At 58.9% G+C, this 19,424-nt stretch overlaps 1 protein-coding gene across 1 annotated transcript in view; it reads right to left on the bottom strand.

Moving 5' to 3' along the window:
• LRP5 (LDL receptor related protein 5) overlaps nt 1-18,532 on the bottom strand; it is a 98,021-nt gene extending 79,489 nt beyond the window's left edge. The window contains exon 1 of the mRNA XM_059149824.1: nt 18,350-18,532. Within this exon, the coding sequence (XP_059005807.1) occupies nt 18,350-18,413 (64 nt within the window). The 5' untranslated portion in view covers nt 18,414-18,532. The remainder of the gene's footprint in view (nt 1-18,349) is intronic.
• Nucleotides 18,533-19,424: the final 892 nt, after the last annotated feature.

Raw genomic sequence — 19,424 nt, 5'->3', positions numbered from 1 at the left:
AGCCCCCAGAGCCTCCCCGACCCAGCTGTTCATCCCGGACCCAGTCCCCGAGGATCTGCCCAAACGCCTCTCCCACCCTCAACCTGGTCCCAGCCCCCAGGCTTCCCGCAGGACCCCACTCCCCCCAGAGAAGACCAAGGAGACCGGGCCCTCCCTGGTCCCACAGCCAACCCAGGTGAAAGCGGGGTCCTCCATGAGACTGCCCAGCTGGCGCCGTCTCCTTGGGACAGGGATGGCCGCTGCCACCCATGGGCCCAGGCACAGCCCAGCCCAGCTGCCTGGGGGTGGGGGGGACGCACCTCCAAGGCTGGGCCTGGCACCTGGGGCTTCTGGCAGAGTGCTCTCCTGCTGCCCTTCCTGTTCCAGGCGCTAGCCCGGGAACCACCCAGCCATCGATCAGGTATGCTGACGGTTGCACAAGAATTACAAATAAATCTCCTATTTTGCTTCAAACCCAAAGCAGATACAGCCAAGGCTGGCATAAGAGGATAACCCATTACAGAGGACCTGCTTATCTATCCACTCCCACACCAAGGCCACTTGGGATCAAAAGAAAGAGCTTTCATGACAAGTGTGGGGAGTTCAGAACAGACAAAACTTGAGTGGTGCCTCCTGGGACAAGGCGGGCAGGGAACAGTTAGAAAAAAGCTCGAGGAATCTTCCGGAACACTAGAAGGTCTACTCTCGACCTGGACTATGATGCCAAGCTGTGGACATTCATTGGCGAACGTCTCTGCTGAGGTGTACGCACATTGCTGGGTCAGAAGCGAGACCACACCCTCCCGTGTCCCAGCCAGTCACAGAGGTTGGTGCCAGCCCTCAGGCTTGCCTCACACCTGCCGGGCTCCCAGAGTCTGCCCACCTGCTCCACCGTCCACAGGCTTGCCAGCCTGGGCTCACAGCGCCGCTCAGAGCCACCCGCTTCCTCTGGCTTGGTCACCCCATTTCTGCTGTCCCCAATGGCCATGCTAGGCTTCCTAACTCTACCGCGCACGCGCGTGTGCACAGACACCCACCCACACACACACACACACACACACACACACAGTAATTAACTCTGAGGCCCAGGCAAGTTTCCAGAGCAGGGACCACATTGCAAAGGTCAGGGACACAGACAGGAAAAGACAGGGGCAGGTTTAGGGGGTGGAGCAGGAAAGAAGAAATCAGTGGCAAAAGATATAAAGAAAATGAAGATTCAGACACCTCAGAGCACAAAGAAGCTTAGAGGAAAGCCCTTAATTAGGGTTTTCATTAAATAGGGAAAAGGGCTGGTGGGGGGTCCCCGCTCACCCCCTGCGTGTGGGGGAGCTGTGCCCTGGGGCAGGCACGAGGACACTCCGGCGCGTGCTGAGGAAGAGCCTGGTCTCGGGTACTCCGCAAAGTCCTGGGAGACCAGCAAAGGCCCAGGACCTGGCACGGACCCCGAGACCTGCCAGAGGGACCCCTGAGTATCAGTCTGGAGTAGCCCACTACCGCCAGGGGCCACTGTGAAGTTCCCAACCCTGGCCCGAGTGACATGGGCCCCTTCCAGGGGTGACTGTGTGGCCCTAATTCCCACCCAGCATAGGCTCAGCCCTAACCCAGGACATGCCCAGGGATGACCATCAGATGGTCAGCAAGCCGCCCACCGTGCAAGTCCCGGAAACCACTTCTCAACTGAAGCCAGCGCCCCAGCACCAAGCCCCCACCCCAAGTCCCACACAGGTCAGCGGACCCCAGAGGGATGCGCAGGGAGGGGAAGGGACTGGCATCTGCCGTGGGCCTACAGCTCATCACCCTCCACCCTAACCCAACTCGATCTCAAAACACACTCCACGCCGGCCTGACAGAGGAACAGGCTCATTTTTATTTTAATTTTTGGAGATGATGAATCTCTCCAGCAGCTCACTGAGGTCACACGGCAGGCAATGGGGGCGGGGGGGGGGGCCTGAGGGGTGGAGCCCCCGATCCTAACCTGGCTCTTTTCTCCACCGCCTCCGACCATGCCCCCCATCCCACCCAAGTCTATTTGAGGGGACAAATCCCAAAAGCAACCAACAAACAACCTCACGGAATGTCAAAGTTGACGAGTCTCACCCAGTCTCTGGATGGGAGTAGGTAGGAACTTCCTCTGACCTTGGACTCAGACATGAAGCTGGGCCACTCCCAACAGTCAGCAGAGTGAGACCACTGCCCAGAGGGGACAAGTGTGAAGAACCACACCAAAGCAGGTGACAGGAAGGAACAATGCCGGTGACATCCCCTGTCAGTCTGGGCACAGCCCAGCTCGCACACTGGTAACCACCCACCTGTAAAGTGAGTCTAGGGAGAGGGGACATAGTCTAGCATGAAATTGCCATTTTAAAGGCTCTGAGAAGGGCACCTGGGTGGCTCAGTGGGTTAAAGCCGCTGCCTTCGGCTCAGGTCATGGTCTCAGGGTCCTGGGATCGAGTCCCACATCGGGCTCTCTGCTCAGCAGGAGCCTGCTTCCCCCCCGCCCCCTCTCTCTCTCTGCCTGCCTCTCCATCTACTTGTGATCTCTCTCTGTCAAATAAATAAATAAAATCTTTTAAAAATATATATATATAAAATAAAAAAAAAAAAATAAAGGCTCTGAGAAGTCCTGCAGTGAGGAAACGTATTTCACGTCCTACACCCAGGACTTCCAGAGTGTATCTGATGAAAGAGCACCATGTAGTTTTAACCAAGGGGACACATTTTGAAAAATACTGGCCTCAAGGTGAAGTGAAACAGAAAACACAAAGCAAAACTGAACAGGAGCCATCAGGAGAGACTGGCCAGAAGCACCACAAATCTGAGAGTGCCGGCCATATCCAGCTCGGCACACTCGCTTCCCAACCCCCAGCGACCTCCTCCCCTCCGCATGAACAGGAAGAATGATGTCCAAGGCTGGGGGCTTTCTGGGGCCACATGGTCTTCTGACCAGAGGATGTCAGTCCTATCAAAGAGGCTTTCTGCATCTGGCTACTGAGAAATCACCTACAACAAACCACCCCAGACACACGTGACCCAACGAGCTCCATGACACTGGTCCTCATGGGCAAGAAAGCATCGTACCCACCAACACAGCACAGAACCAGAAATGACCCCAACTGCCTGGGACCCCAAGGCCACGTCCTTGAACGCAGCCCCAGAAGTGCACAGGGCCCCCAGAGCTGGTCCCAGTGCCAGAGAGGGAGGACACGGCCCACACCAGGGCCGGTTCCCAGAGACGAGTTGCCCTTCCTGAAAAGGAGCCCATGAATAGAGCCCACTGGTGGTGGATGTCAGGGTCTGGTTACAAGCACTGCAGAGATTTCCCTGGGAGGGAAAGTGCTTCTCCTGGAAGCCACCTCCACTACCAACTAACTATGTTTTAATTGGGCGGATATATCCATTTTGCTGCAGTGACCGTGCAGGTGCTGACAGCTGCCGGGGCCGGAGCACAGGCCCGAGCACCTTCGAGGGAAGGAAGCGGGCGGCCAGGGCTCACCCACAGGCAGCCCAGGGTCCCCCTCCCGCCCCCTTGCTCTCTCGCACACGCGCACAGGCACTCTGCAAGCTCTAATTTAGCCCCTGTGGAATGCTACCAACTCAGGGATACCTAGGACAAGTTGGTAGGAAAGATGACATTTGATTTATGTTTGCAAATGTGCGTTTTTCACTAATTAGAAGGTTTAGGGCAGAGCAGGGGAAAATATGTATTTCAGAGTCCCAGTTTGACTTGCCAGAAACCAGCCAGTTACTAACATTCTTATTTTCGACAAAATATAGCATTCTGATTACATACCATTTCGGTTCAACAGCTCCCTGCTCCCGGAAGTGGCCCAAGGCCACGGCAGAGACTGACTCGGGGGCCCTGGGGGCCTGACCTGCTGGCCCAGTCCAGCAAAGGGGTTGGGGGCAGTGGCTTCCACCCGGCATCCTGCCCCATGCAAACAGGCACCACAGGGCCGCTCGGGTTCCCACTGAAGGTGGGGCCACCCAGGAGCAACCTCTGGCCTCAGTACCCTTCCCACCCCCCCATAATGAAAGCCGCTTGTTGTACTGGGGGCCTGGCAGCCTATTTCCTTTAGAGATGAAAGAAAACACTTTTATGATTCAAATGGCAGCGAAGGGGTAGGCAGTGGGGCCTCAGCTGGCCAATTTGTAGGCTCTAACCTTGGTCTACTCCTGTGGTTCCCCAGAGCGACTGCAGGGATTAATGAGTCCACTGGACACCCCTTACGACCTGCTCGGAACCCCATAAACGTGCAGGGACTAGAGCTGTGTTGCGGGTATTCTAAGGCAGGAGGCATCGACCAAAAAGTAAAGATCTCATGAGATGCACACCCTGTAGAGAACGTTCTTGATGGAGACCAGTATCAAAACCATCCTGAATGCAAGCTGTTACGGGTCTCTTCACCGTCCGTGGAAACCACCCAAGAAGCTTCTAAGGGTACTGCACGTGGGTGCACGCGTGTGTGGATCATGGGGGAGCACGGGCAGAGTGTGCGGTTCACAGCTCCCAAGGAGCACACGCACCCCTCGTCTCAAGTGGCAAAGGGGGCAGGTCCACCAGCCGGGGAAGGCCTGAGGCTCTGCTGACCCTGGTAACGCCCACCCAGTTCTACCTGGCTTTCCAGCCAGCTTGGGCTCTGCGCTGGGTCCTGGATCCCTGCCCTTTGGCCAGGGACCAGTATCAGATGCAAGAAAGAAGGGGCCAGATCAGCTCCAGGGAGCCCAGACAGTCCCACATCCCAGGGAGCACGGAGGCAGTGCACATCCAAGAATTTAGTACAAGGCCACACAGCAAACTCAAGATTCGGGAACAAAGGTGCAGAGCGCCCCGAGCCTCTAAGCGCCTCCCCCACCCCACACAAGCTCCCGCCACGGCTGCCAAATCCGCAACAGTCAGCGGGGGTCTCTCTCCGGGCTGGCACCGACCGGGTCGTTTCCACTGAAGAGAGAAGGTGGGAGCACTGGGGCCCTCCTCCCAGCCCCACTGGCGAGGAAGACGGCGCTTTCCCCGTGTGGTCACAGAGATCTCATTGTTCTCGGCAGAGAGGAAATAACTGAGCTCGGAATGCATTTTGGAATTGGCAGAAAAGAACATCTGGGAGAGGAAACGCATTTCAGAAACAAACATACCTTTGTACCAGCTTTTATATTCTTTCAGTGGTGCAAAAATAATAATAATAATAATAAAGGTGTGCCAAATTTACCATCCCTCTACAAAATCTCCTTTTTATGGGGCAAAACGGGGAGGCTCTGCTTTCAGATGATCTGCTGTTCCTGAACAAAGCAGCCCGCAGGGCACGGAGGCCCCGAGGCTGCGGCCGGGAGCTGAACAGAAGACCTCAGGCTCACGACGCCTCTGTCCCAGGCAGGGCAAGGTGGACAGACAAACCATCCTCCCCGTGGTCGGCTTCAACCTCTCGCCTCTTGGTCCCCACTACAGCCCTCTCTGAGCACTGACATGCCTTGAAGGGCGGGATCTTCTGGGTCCCGAACGCAGGGCTGGGGGCTGCCTATAGAGCCCAGCACTGGGGACCAGCTCTGATCACCCTGGGAACAAGCCAAGGGTCGAGTCTGGAGTTTCATGAGAATTTGGAGAAGCCGAGCTCTGTCGGTGTGTGGGTGCAGGTATGCGGACCAGGGGACTGAGGCACGACAGGACCAGGTATCCTGCCCAAGGTCACCCTCGCTAGTCAGCAACACACGAGAGCAAAGAGTGCGGCTTCTTGCCCAAGTACTTGAAGCTCATTCATTCTGCCTAATGGGACAATGAAATGACCCCGAGATCTCTCTGCAGAAGGGTCAGAGAGACAAGAGAGACAAGGTCCCTCATAGGGACCCCCAAGGCATGGCAGTGATCCTGCCACACTCTAAGGAGGAGGGCCCATCCCTCAGCCTCTGTCCCTCGGGACAGTGGCCTCCCACCACCTGACCACATATCCGGGTCCCGGTTTCCAGGACAAGCCCTGCGTCCCCAGAGAGAAGAGGAAACAGAACAGAGAGGGGCCCCTGCAGCCTGGGGCTCCACACAGCTCCTCCTCAGGCAGAGTGAGCAGGTCCCAGAAGATTGTGGCTTCCGAGGGGGGACCCCAGGTCAGACGGGGGGAGCAGCAGCCCCTCTGGTCATCCTGAGGGTCCTACCCCAGCCCTCACCCACCACCCCCCGACGTCCTGGCACAACCCTGTACAGGGTCCAGGTTCTCCTGAGTCACCATTCCCATCTGTAGGAAGTGGGTAGGGACATGCAGAGTGCGCGGTTAGAACCACACAGCAACCCAGGAGTGGGAATCCACACTCCCTGAGGACCCCTCACGGGGACCCGTGGGTCCTAAGCGTGGAGTGCCACATCTCCCTCACGACAGGGCCCAACACTCCTGTTGCAGACGGAGCGGGCAGTGCCGGGGTGGGGGGAGGGAGCTCCTGTCTCCCCACCCTCCACACACAGGCTCACTCTCCCAACCCAGGTCAGCACCCTGAGCCTCTTCAGGGACCATGGAGACGTAGCCAGCCCCCCTGCCTGCAGGGCTACTGTGAAGGTCGCAGCCATGGAAAACCAGCCCGCCAGGCAGCAGACGGCAAACACCGCAGGAAGGGAGGCCACCGTGCTCTCCCGAGAGGGCGTGAGCCATGCCGAGGAAGCCGGGGTCCCGACGGCACAGGGTGGGGGTGCCCTCCCCTCACGGCCTCTCCTCCAGGGCAGTCCCTGCTGGCCGAGGTTCAGAGCGTTCTAGTCCCGTGCCTGGCCCGGCCTGGGCTGACCATGAGGACAGGGCCATGGCCTGCCTGTGTTCATCCTGTTCCAGGGGCCTAGTTCTGGGCCAGGCACACAGGAGCACCTGCTAGGGGCTTAGATTACTCTCAGGCTAGAGGCAACAGGAAGTCAGGAAAGCCAGCCCCGGCTGCAGAGGGGACAGGCAGGTCCCACCTGGGCTCGCAGCCAGAGGGCAGGTGCAGAGGGAGGGGCAGGAGCTCAGGGCCTCTGGGCCTGAACTCCTCCTGTGGGCTGTGGCAGTGGGAGACCCGGTCTGGCACACGGGCTGGAAAGCAGCCTTTCTCACCAACTACGGAGTGCTTACTGAGCACAGGGCCCCCGTCTGCCACCCAGAGCAAAGGCACTGACCATCCACATCCCAGGGCGGGGAAGTCGGATGGAGCAGAGAGCTCGCCCGAGGGTGAAGACGTGGTGCCCGGGCTCCCTCCTCTGCCTCCAGCGGGGAACTGAAGGGGCAGGAACACTGACCAAGACGAGAGGGCCAGGGACAACTGCTGGCCAGCCAGGTGGCCGAGCCACTGCAGAAGACACCCTGCCCCCAGCCCAGGACGAACACAGACAACAGGGCAAAGAAAGCGGGGTCCCTAACAATTTCCTTTGAGGAGGGACAGGCAGGGGACATGCTGGCAACACCCTAAAAATCGATGCCAACAAATCCAGATGATAGAATGAAACCCAAAGCACCCTCAGCCATGCCTCTGACAGAGCAAAGATCCCAGGAAGCATCCCCATCCCCGAGGGACACGCACTGGCTCCCCCAGGCCTGGGGCTTCCAGAGCCCAGGCCCGCCGGGCTGCTCCAAGACGAGGAAGCAAATTCAGTGCCGAGGGACCAGGCTGGATGCGGCCGTTCACGCGGCCCAGCGCCCCGACTTCCCGTGAGTCTGAGCTCAGCTGGTTCCAGCCCAGCCACCACTCCGCTGGAGTTGAACCTGACTCCCAAATCCCCGAGGGCCCTCTCCCCAGAGAACAACAATTATGACTGTAATAATAACCCTAATAGCTAATAATTATTGAGCACTCACCGGGAGCCAGCCCCGTGTCAAGCACTCTGCAGCCTCGCCGCATCCTCGGGCGACGATTACCAGCCCCCGACACGTGAGGAAACTGAGGCCCAGAGGAGCCGACTCACTTGGTCAAGGCCGCAGAGCTGAGAGCAGAGCCAGGAACATGGGCCGGGCCGGGCCGGAACAGGTGGCGGAGACCTGCACCGCCTGGGGTTCCAGGCTCCCCAGGGGCCCCCCGGGCTCCCTGCTGGGATCCCTCTGGCAGCCCGCTCAGCTGCTCACAGAGAACCCGGGGGAGGTGGCAGGGAAGGAGGCTAGGGTGCAGCATGTCCTCAGTCCAGGGGTACCCAAGACTCTGCTGGAGGGCCAGCCCCTGAGTGGTGGGCAGCTGCTGGACGCAAACACCCACCATGCCTCGTGTGCGACAGTGGGGCGCCCTTCCCGAGTACTCACTGGTGACCCAGCTGGCCTTTGGGACTACAGGCAGGCAAGAAGAAACGAGGCCCACCTGTCTTCTCCACACCCACAAAGAGTGGAAGGGGGGCCCTTTAACCAAATGTTAAAATGAGGACCTCGTGGACCGTGGACAGGAGCGCGTTCCTAACTCTGCCTTCCCATCTGCTTCTGCGTCTCGCCTGCTCCACGACCTAGTACAACACGGGAAAACCCCGAACCTCTCCCGTGCCCAGATGCCAGCCATATGGATGAGACCTTCCTCCCTTACTGTGGTGACAGATCAGGGATTCCAGGCCCAGAGACCCTGGGCACTCTGTCTCGCAGGCCCACGGTCAGGCAGGACCCTAACGGGATCCCTGGGCCTGCGTGATGGGGGCGCCACCTCTGGTCCCGCTCTATCCTGAAGGGGCTGGGGCCCCGGCAAGTCATTGCTCCCTGGAGACATCTCAAGAACCGGGCCACGCAGGGATGCAGGAGCCCAGCAGGAGGGATGCTTTGTGGCGGTGAGGAAGGAGGCATTTCGGAGCAGGTCCTTCTGGATCCTCCCAGGCAAGGGGACTGCTGGGGCCCAGCGCCCACCTCGTGGCCAGACCTGCCTGGATCCTGGAATGTTCCACTTCACCCACCAAATCGCTTACTCCCGGCCCAGGTCTACGGCCCAAGGGACCACAGAGGCACTTCTGGTACAGAAAACGCTGAACAAAGACCCTCTGTGAGGGCAAAGGAACCCGAGACTGTTTCCGGCACCCGAGCTTCCAGACCTTGCAGAGCTCCGACCGGCTACACGGGCCACGTGCATGGCCAAATCAATAAGCAGAAAAGGTTAATACTTAGCAAGGGCCCTTTCCCTGAAAGGAGACAATCTTTCCACACCAAGGGAAAATGTTTTTGAGACTAGAAATGGTAGCCCAGCAGACGAAAACTGCTCTTTTGCTTTAAGGGGTCCCCCACATGCCCCCCGGAAGAAGGTGGGGACTACAGGAAAATGACCAGAGCCTCCGGGGGCCCTTCCGCTCCCTCTGCTGCAGCCACCTGGGGGCAACAAAGGCAGGGGCCCCCCGAGCTGCAGAGGGCCCACGCTGCATCCTCCCCCGGGGACGGGGCCCTCTGTGCCCAGCCTGGCAGGTTGGGGGCCCGGGCAAAGAGTGACACGCTTCGGGGCTGTTCTGCTCAACAGAGGCAAGGCCAGGCGGCCACCTGCTGTGTGGGGAAAGGCAAGGCCGGGGCCACAGTCAGCACCGAGACGACCAGGCCCACGCTCCTCTCGGGCCGGTGGTGCCCACACAGGTCCCTGGTGCCGGGGCTGCTCCCTGGCAGGGCTGGGGAACCAGCCCCGCGGCCCTCGTGAACCAATACTTAACCCGCCCATGGGACAGGAGAACTCTGGGCAAACACAGACGACACGGGGACAGCCAGCACGACCCCCCCACAGTGGGTAGTAGTTCATGGACACGGGACTCCATGATGAAGTGTGTCCAGGACGCAGCAGGTTTCTTGAAGTAAAACAGCTGATTTGTAGTGGGTCCTCTCAGAGGCCATGCCTCAGGGATACGGGTTTCTGGGGCGCCTGGGGGGCTCAGGGTGGTTAAGCCTCTGCCTTCACTTCAGGTCACGATCTCAGGGTCCTGGGATCGAGCCCCGCATCGGGCTCTGTGCTCAGCAGGGAGCCTGCTTCCCTCTCTTTCTCTGCCTGCCTCTCTGCCTACTCCTGATCTCTGATTGTCAACTAAATAAATAAAATCTTGGGGAAAAAAAAAAAAAGGAATACAGGTTTCTGGTGGCAGACTGGGTCCCACACTCAGCCCCACACGGCCCCACAAGGCTTCTGCTATGTAGGACCGGTGTTCTATAATCCGGGGACACAGCAGCACTGGATGCTACGATGGGGGTGGGAGTTCACCACGCTGTCGATCTAAGGATGTGTAAGATTTGCTCCCTGGACAGAGGAGGCCTTAGGAAGCGTCAGGACAGCCACCGAGCATCTCCCCCATGCCAGACGGCAGGGGGAAGGCCAAGCATGAAGGCAGCCTCTGTCCCCAAGGTCCTCTCAGCGTGGGTGGGCCACGGAAGGTTCTAGACTCTAGAGGAGATGGACCTGTCCGGAGAAGTGCTCAGCCCAGGGAGCACAGGAGAGGGCTAACGCCAAACTAGGGGCCGCACGGAATACCAGGCCCAAAAGTTCCCACTTCAGATGTTGGGAAACTGGTGTCATTTTCTGAGAAGGGGAAGGACATGATGAAACGAGTTTTGGGAAAACGTAATCTGGCCAGAGTGAAAGGGAAACGGGCGGGGGTGGGGGGGCAGTTCTAGAAGACCAGCTGGTGGAGTCTCCCACTCCAAGGGTGAGAACTGAGGGGACCGGCAGGTGAGGCCTCGGAGCCGGAGAAGTGGGGGGACGGGGTGGGAAGGAAAGGAGAAGCCGGGCTTTCCAACGTGCAGGAGGGAACAGAGCCCAGGCCCGCCTCGCAGGGCAGAGGGAGAGCGGGTGTCAGGGTCGGCCCCGCGCTCCGGCCTCAGTAAGGGGGAATCTGGAGGAGGAGCGGAGACAGTTCTTTCGGAACTGATGTTCTGGAGAAAGTTCAGAGAAACGGCCTTCCCCCCAAAAAGCAACTTGCAAACACAGCTTGCTCTGGGGCCACCCCCATGCTCCTACCGTGGAGAAGGCCAGCTCCTCCCAGGGACGGCAGCTGCTGCCTGCGGACAGGTTGGAAAGCACCCAGGCCCCCGGCTGACATGTTCTGGCCAGGGCCACGCGCTCGGGCGGCCTTTAATGCCCGGTTGAGCAATTCCCTAAGACTTCTACTCTAGGCGGGTACCACCTCCCCACTGGGCTAATAAGGGGGTGCGAGCCAGGTAAGAAATTAAAGTCAGTCACATTTTGTTCTGGAATGAACTCGGGGAGGGGGGCGGTAATTTACATAATTATATTCGCCTTCGGGCTCACGCCGGAATTAGCTGCAGCAGAGCTGGTTGCCTGAGCAAATGCTGGTGTGAGCCCCGGAATGGAGGTGCAGTGGGAGATCCAGCACACATGTCACCTCTAAACCACTCCGCGCAAGAGGAAGCAAAAATATGAAGACTGGCTCCTTTGTGGCGGAAGATGAATCTACTTCCAGAGCCAGAGGCCAGCTTGCTTGCCAGAGAACACGTCTGAAGTCCAGCCCTCTGACACCTGTTGAATGCGGCCATTTACGGTCTCCGGATCAGGAGATCAAAGGATGCAACCTGATCGGCTCACTGTGAAGTTTATCACGAAGGAATAAATGTTCAAGAACAGTCGACGCAGTTTTTTGAAGACAACGAAGGGGGAGTGTTACACTCAGTCTCAAAATTCACCACGACACTACCGAGGCTCTAACCGCGTACTGGGAAAGACAGACACCCACAGGTCCACGGAGCAGAACGGAAGGCGCCAGGACACGGAGCCACGCCATCCGTGAACACTGCACACGGAATAGTGAGTGGTAGTTTACCTGAATGGGGGGTAGGATGGGCCTTTCCATCAAGGTGCTGGGACAATTCCCTATCTCGTGATGGTGGGGGGTCGGGGGAGCGACACACATCAGGGACAGATCAGATCCCTACCTCACACCGTAGACCTCCCCCAAATCAGTGAAAATAAAGTCTGAATATAGAGCACAAAACACTAACCGCCCTGGAAGAAAATAAAGGAAGAGATGTTTAGAACCTGGCGGGAGAGAAATTAAGCACAAAACCCAGAAACCGCAAGGTTTAATGCCTTTATCATAATGAATTGCCAGAAAGAAGGATGAAAGACTAACTTCAGATCAGAAGAAGAATGTGGAACACATTTTACAGAGTCCCTGTCCATGCCAAAGAAACAGCTCCTACAAATCAATAAGGAAAAGATAATCAACTCGACAGAGGTATGGGCTCGGGACAACAGTAGGCAATTTACAGAAAAATACATACAAATGGTTAAATGGCCAAGAAGCGAGTCATGAGGGATGCACCAATCAAAATATGTTATAGTTTTTAAGCAAATCGATTTAAAAAAAATGGAATCTGTTAGGCACAGGACAGCACATACCTTCACAGATGCCCAGCAGGGTTTGAACCACTGTGGCCTCTTTGGAGGAATTGGTCAGTATTGTTACCAGCTTCCAAGTGGATATACTCCGGGGCAAGGAACATATCCTACAGATGTGCCCATGCACAAATGCACAGATATGACTGAACAAGGGGGTCACTGCCGCATGCCATGATTGTAATAGCACTTAAGCATTTAAGTATTTCTACCTATTCTACCTATTCGTAGAAGCAAATGGACAACAAGTACATGCCAAAAAAAAAAAAAAAAAAAAAAGGCAAAGCAAAGCAAAGAGGTGTTGAGCAGGGTGTGGAGAGACTGGAACTCCCCAGCCACTGGCGCCTTACACAGGGCAGCCGCTGAACAGCACAGACTGATGGATCCTCCAAAATCCAACACAGAACTACCATGTGGTCCAGCAGTCCCCCTCCCAGGCACGTGCCCCAAAGTGAAGGCAGGGACCCAGAGAGATGCTCGCACACCCAGGTTCTCAGCAGCAGCCAGAGGGGTAAGAGCCCCAGGGGCCACCAGCAGGTACGTGGGCGAACAGAACGTGCGATGTCCATGCGGGGAGACAGGATTCGGCCACAAGAGGAATGAGGTTCTGCCACACGCTACGACTCGGATGGACCGGAAACACCGGGCTAGATGAGATCAGCCACCGAAGGACAAACGCCGGATGAGTCCATGAAGAGGAGGCAGGGAGTACGGGCAGGTTCACAGCCACGGGAAAGCAGGAGGGGGCTGAGCGGGAGCTGCGGAGAGTGAAGACCGGGGCATGACGGCTCAGGGACACAGTTTCTGTTTCAGGCAATAAAAAAAATTGTGGAAGTAGGGAAGCTTGGGTGGCTCAGTCAGCTAAGCGTCCCCCTTCAGCTCAGGGCATGATCCCGGGGTCCTGGGATCCAGCCCTGCTGTGGGGGGGGCGTGGGGACCCTCTCAGCGGGGAGTCTGCTTCTCCCTCTGTCCCTCCCCTCTGCCTGCCATTCCCCCCTGCTAGTGCTCCCTCTCATTCTCTCTGTCAAATAAATTAATCAAATCTTAAAAAAAAAAAAAAAAAGAAGAAGAAGAAGAAGAAGGAAACTGAGGTTCTTGGAAGAGAAGTGCACCCCGGACCCCACAGGGAGGCCGTCAGGGGCCCAGGGTGCATGCGCAGCTCCGCTGGCTCCTTCCAACCAGAGGAGCCTTACCAGATGCTCAGGGGGCGCAGGAGACCCCAAAAAGGCTAAAAACTACTTTCCTCCCTGAGTGAATCTTGCTTACCTTTAAGCACTAGAAAACAGAAATGAGGCAAACTGAAAGCGCTGAATTAAATACCAACCAATAAAGCAAATAAGAAAATACCCAGAAAGCACAGTATGCCCCACCCCTGCACTATGCCCCACGCCTGCACCAGGTTATCACCACGATAACCTCCCCCCGGGAGGGGGCGGTCCACAGCAAGAGGGACCCCAAGCAAGAAGGACACAGTGGACATGACTCTGGGCACGAACTCCATCTGGACCTGAGGTTCCAGCACACATAGCCGCCGTGAGGGGGGCACTCCCCTGGCAGGCCAAGGGTGGGGCCTGTAGAGGGTTAACCAGCCCCACCAGGTGGGCAAGGCTGGCCTGGGAGCCGCACAGGAGCTGGGGAGGGGCGGAATGGATGTGCACGAGGGCACCGCGTGGCTGGGGGAGTGGGACACCCTTCCTCACCAGGGAAGGGTCAGCAGCCAGGTCTGCTCCCGGTTGGAGCTCTAGACAGGTTCAGGGCTACCAGGCAACCCTCGCGGACAAGCCAGCGCCAAACCCAGGCTCCCAACAGGTCTCAGCACTCCTGGCCCCACACTGGGGAAGACGTTCTCCAACTTGACTCTGACTGTGCCCTCCAGCACACTGAAAAGACAACCTGGACACCTAGGGCAGGACCCCTTGGGTGTCCCTCCCACTGAACCCGGTCTTGGGGGAAGAGCCTCCTGGTCCCTCCTCCTGGACACTGGCTCACTGAACTCCACAAGCCAGACCCCACGCCCCACTTTTGCAGATGACGAACCTGAGGACAGGGGCTAGCAAACCGTTCCCCAGAGAAAGCAGAGACCAGATCGAAGCCACAGGCGGGACCTGGGGGCTTGGCTCCTGGCCAGACGGGCAGCTGTCTCAACAGGTCAGCGCTGGGACCCACGCTGTCCCCAGGACAGCCCCCCCGGCAGGCCTAAGTATGTTGGCGAACCAGGGACACAGCGTCTTAAGCAACGGTCCAAGAGACGGCATAAGCCACAACTGTGCAGTGTCTCTTGGGGCTGCGGCAATACTGAACACGGAGCAAAGCCCACCTCCTGGCATCCCTCCTCCTGGAGGCCAGCACTGGCCCTCGGCTTGTCCCCAGCCTCGGCCCCCAGCTCTCAAGTCTCCGAACCCAGATGCAGATCTAAGGACAAATCTGTTTGCTCCTGGCCCAGCTTCCAACAGCTCCACCGTTGCAGACCCCACTCGGACAGCAGGGCCCGCAGCTCATGCCTGCAGAGCAGGCCCCAACCGAGGCCAATCCATGGGCGGGTGAGCGGATCAGCGAAAGGCACTCTGACCGGATGACGAGTACTGCTCAGCACACAACGGAGCAGGGACATATGCTATAGCATGGATGAACCTCGAAAACACGGAGGCTCAGAGACACAAGTGACAGAAGTGACAGAAGCCACCAGACACCAACGGCCTATGTCTCATGTGACTCCATGTATAGAAATGTCCAGAACAGCAAACCCCATTGAGCCAGAAAGCGGGCTGCTGGCAGGGGAACGGGAAGCTCTTGTTCAATGGGTGTGGGGTTTTATTTTGGGGAGACAGAAATGTGTCACTAGACTGAGTGGCGACACAGTACGGTGAAAGCACTCAACGCCGGCAAACTGTATCCTTTCGAAAGGTTCATTTTAGATTATGTGATTTTCACCTCAATTAAAAAAAAAAAAATCAATTCAACACCTTTCACCTAGGATGGGCCTGACAACTCCAGCCTACATTTCCTATCCTGTTTCCTAGTCCTGACTTAATTCTTCCAGAAGCTTCCATTGCCTTCCCGAGCACATCACGACTCTGCATGGCGATCTGGCCCCTTTAAGTGGCAGAGACCACCCGGTCGTTGAGGCCAGGACTCTAGGACTGTGAGGGAGAGACCCCGGAACCTACTGCTCCCACAGCTGCACGAGCGGCTTCCATGTGCCTGTCTTCGCATCGACACAGAGCGCCCTGACAGCCTCCTCGGCCACCGCCATTTTGTCCCCGCGCTTCATACGGAATCGGGGGCCAAAGAGTCACAGCAGCAAGGACAAGAGCTGACGGAGTGCCAGGCAGGCGTTAACTCACCGAGTGAGCCGTAGGAAGTACTATTAACCCATTTCGCAGAAGAGAAAACTGAAGCCCACAGGGTGAAAGCTTGGCCGGCCGAGCTCCTCCACGCGGCAAGCACCCCGGCTGACGTCAGCCCCTGGTACTCGGGCTCTGTCCCCGCTGCTCATGACCTCAGGAGCCCCCACCAGGGTGGCAGCAATCAGTGAGTCAGGCCACTGGACTAGATATACAAGGTCACGTGCGGAAGAAAAATCCAGATTGTGTAAAAAGCACTTTTGGACCTCAAAGCACTGGACATGGAACAGCTAAGTCAGTCAGCCAAAGTCAAATAGCTCCCGAGTAGGGAAACCCAGGCTGGGCTGACCCCAGAGTCGCCATCCTCAGCCTAGGCTGTGGGGGCAAGCAGCCATGCTGAGTCCTCCTCACCTGACTGCACCCCTCACCCCCCACCCCTCCCGCCACAGCAGTGTGCAAATTCTGCTAAATGCCTGAGCGGTGATACAGTGCGGCTGAAATTAAATGGGTTCCAAATGCGACAGGATCTCCACAGCAAATGTGGGATCATAGGGGCTGACGGGGTAAATTCTTGGATTTGAACAGGGAGGGTTAAAAGCACATGGGCCCCGCTTTGAGAAACGGTGGGGGGGGGGACCTCTCTCAGGGGACGCCACACAGCATTCAGTCCTGAACTCAGCACCCACCTGCTGGGCCCTTCCGGTGGGCATCTGCAGGAACCGCCCTCGGCCGGGGGGCTGGGGGGGTGGTCCTGGACAGGTGGTCCCGTGCTGTGGGGCCAGAGAGAGGGGAGAGGCCTGTGCCTGAGGAGCCGGGAAAGGCCATTCCCAGCACCGGGACCACTAAAACAAAGGCATTTCCGTGGGCTCACAGCTTTAAATTGCAACAGGAAGCAATCAGGAAAAATAATTAGCTACCAGCTTACTGGCTCCACTCCGGACCAAGGCGTAAATCTGACACAGAAATCAGGGGCACCCGCAAGCACCGTGGAAGCAGTTGTGCAGAAGGAATCCTCCTTCTCCTTCCATTTTAGGACTGGGTTGCCACATTGGCCCGTGCCGCTGACATGCTTCCTAATGTTAAAATAATCAGCTCTATTTTTGCCTCCTCCACGACTGAACTCCACAGATGGGATTCCTTCTCCTTAGGGCCTCGAACCACGAAACGACAGGCATTCGACTCCAGCAACGTCACCCCAAAAGGTACAGGAAATCCAAAACAGCAGCAAAGTGAAAAGCAACACAGCCCGCCGAGAAACCCCACCTTTAAAACAAACATCTTCCAAAAAAAAAAAAAACCTTTTGCCTCCGTGATCCAGGCATTTCCGGAAAGAAAAGAAGCAGCGTTGGCCTGAACTACCCAGATACTGTTTTGTCGTCACCTTGTTTTGCTAGTATCAGACATGGCCGAGAAATGTAAACACACTCCCCAGGGAGATAAATTTGGGGTGAACCCGCCAGTATTCTGGAGGCTTGGACTGGGAGGCAAACAGACCTCGGGAAACTCTCCCCTCCAGCCCCCCCCCAACCTCAATGAAGAGGCCGCAGCACTGGGAATGTGACCACAGCGCCTGGCCGGGACACCTCCCGGCAATGTCCCACACTGGAAATATTCAGGGAGACAGCTGTTTGCCTTAAAGAGGCCCAGACAAAGGGACCTGAGCCACCACCGCCGTCACCACCAGCACCACCTCCAAAAATCTGCTCCCAGCAGCAGAACAGCAGCCCGGGGAGCCCAGGGCTCTGTGGCCCTGTCCGGTTTGGCCAGCCACACTCCAGAAAAACAAAACACTCACGTCCGAAGAGAATGATTTAGGTAGCAAGAGATTTGCTTCAAAACCACATGGCAATCTCCAAATTAAAAGAACATGTGTAGCGTTTCACAGCGCGCTTAGGTTTCCTGAGTCCTCCTGACCTCAACTCCACCCCTTGGGACACACCAAAAGTTGGAGAGGAAGGTCCCCAGCCCTCGATCTCGCGAAGGGTGTGCACAAGGGAGGGCACCAGCGCGCCTCTCGACCACGCCGGGCTCTGCGACCACGTCACCCCGCGCGGCGGCCCCACGAGGCCCCCCCTGGCGTGGACACCGGCCCGGTGCCACCGCGGGGTGCTGGGTGGGGGCGGGGGGCCCGGCGGCGAGACGGGTCCTCCGGGCACCTGGCAGGTGTCGGTCCGCTTGGAAGCCGACAGCCTCGCAGACGGCAGGGGGCCGCGCAACAGGCCAGGCCGCCGGCGCCCGATCTGAGAACTTTCTCGGCAACTTAAATCAGTTCTCGGGGCTGGCAGGCCGGCCGCGCGGCCATCGGAAACGGGCTCGAGGGGCAGTCCCCGACGCAGGGCGGCGAGGCCTGTCTCCGGGCCGAAAGTCCCCGCTCTGCGCCGGCCCGCGGCCCGGGGTCCCCACGGTCCCCGCGCGGCCTCTCCCGGCCGGCCACACGCGGCCGCACTCCGGAGCGCGCCCCGGGCCGCGGGCAGGTGAGGACCCGCCCGCGCCGCACCTGGCGGGGTCGGCGCCGCCCGCGCGCTCTCCTCGCCGGCCCGGGGCGCGGGACGGGGCCCGGCCTTCCCGGGAGGGGCCCGGGCGGGCGAGACAAAGGGCCCGCGCGCGGTCACCACCACCCCCACCCCCCGGGACGGCGGCGGGCACCCGCGGCGCGCGCCCCAACTCGCCCCCAACTTGCAAAGTCGCTTCCGCGCGCCGCGCACTTGGCCGCCGGGCCATTGTCCCCGCGGCCGGCGCCCACCTACCCGCGGCGGGGGCCAGGCTGCAGCAGAGCGCGAGCAGCAGCAGCCGCGGCGGCGCCGCCTCCATGTTGTCCGGGGCCGGGCGGGCCCGCGCGCGCTCACTCGGGCTCCATGGCGCGGCGGCGGCGGCTCCTCGCGCGGCTCCCGGCGCCTGCCGCCTCCCCTCCTCGGGCGCCGCGGACCAGGACGGCGGGGGAGGAGGGAGGAGGCGCGGGAGCGGAAGCCGCGCCGCGTCTCCGCCCCCCGCGCCGCCGCGCCCTCCCGCGGGCGCCCCCCGGAGCCGGCCCGCGGCCCTCCCCGCGCCCCCGCCTCCCTGGGGGGCGCCCCGCGGGAGGCGGGGGCGCGGGGTCCCAGCTGGCTTGACGGCCCGCGGGGGACGGGGGCTCCGGGGCCGATCGAGTCCCGGAAGCAGGTGTGTCACCTGTAGAGCGGCAAGGACCCGGCTTTTGCCGGCGGGGAAACTGAGGCACAGGGGGCGGGGCGTGGGAAGGGGGGGCACACCGCGGGGCAATTCCTCGGTGGGAAGCCCGGAGCCAGGTGTGTGCACTTTCCCGCGACCGCAGCCACCCTGGCAGGGTCCCATCGCCCGAGGCGGCCCCAAGACACCTGCTCTCACCGGTGAGGGCGCCCGGGAGGGCCGATGAGGGTGACCGCGAGCCGGTCAGGGGCAGGGACAGAAGCGGATGATGAGCAGAGGCGGGAGCTGCCCTGCTGACAGTGGGGGTGAGCATGAGGTTAAATTTTTTTTTAACTAAATATATACCTTCTATGCTAGAGTACACGAGCCCTGAGCAGTAGACACGCTGTTCTTCCAAATGCGCTTCTAGACCCGCTGAGGCAGAGAGCCCCTCAAGGATGTCAGACCTCACCTCTGGCTCATAAAGCAAGCTTGGAACCGAGCACCCCCCCCCCCTTCCTCCCGGCTCTGGGCCAAACGGAGCAGGCAGCCCCGCTCTGAACCCTCAGGACCCAGGAGGACCCAGGACCCAGGAGCAAACCCTGGCTCTGCTGCTTCCTAGAACCGGGTGTGCTCTTGGGCAGATCTAAATATAACCTCTGGGGTAGTCTTTCCTCTCTT

This window comes from Mustela lutreola, chromosome 1 (assembly GCF_030435805.1).
Source record: "Mustela lutreola isolate mMusLut2 chromosome 1, mMusLut2.pri, whole genome shotgun sequence".
NCBI lineage: Eukaryota > Metazoa > Chordata > Mammalia > Carnivora > Mustelidae > Mustela > Mustela lutreola.
The sequence above is the reverse complement of the archived record's forward strand: the minus strand, read 5'-3'. Positions and strand labels throughout refer to the sequence as shown.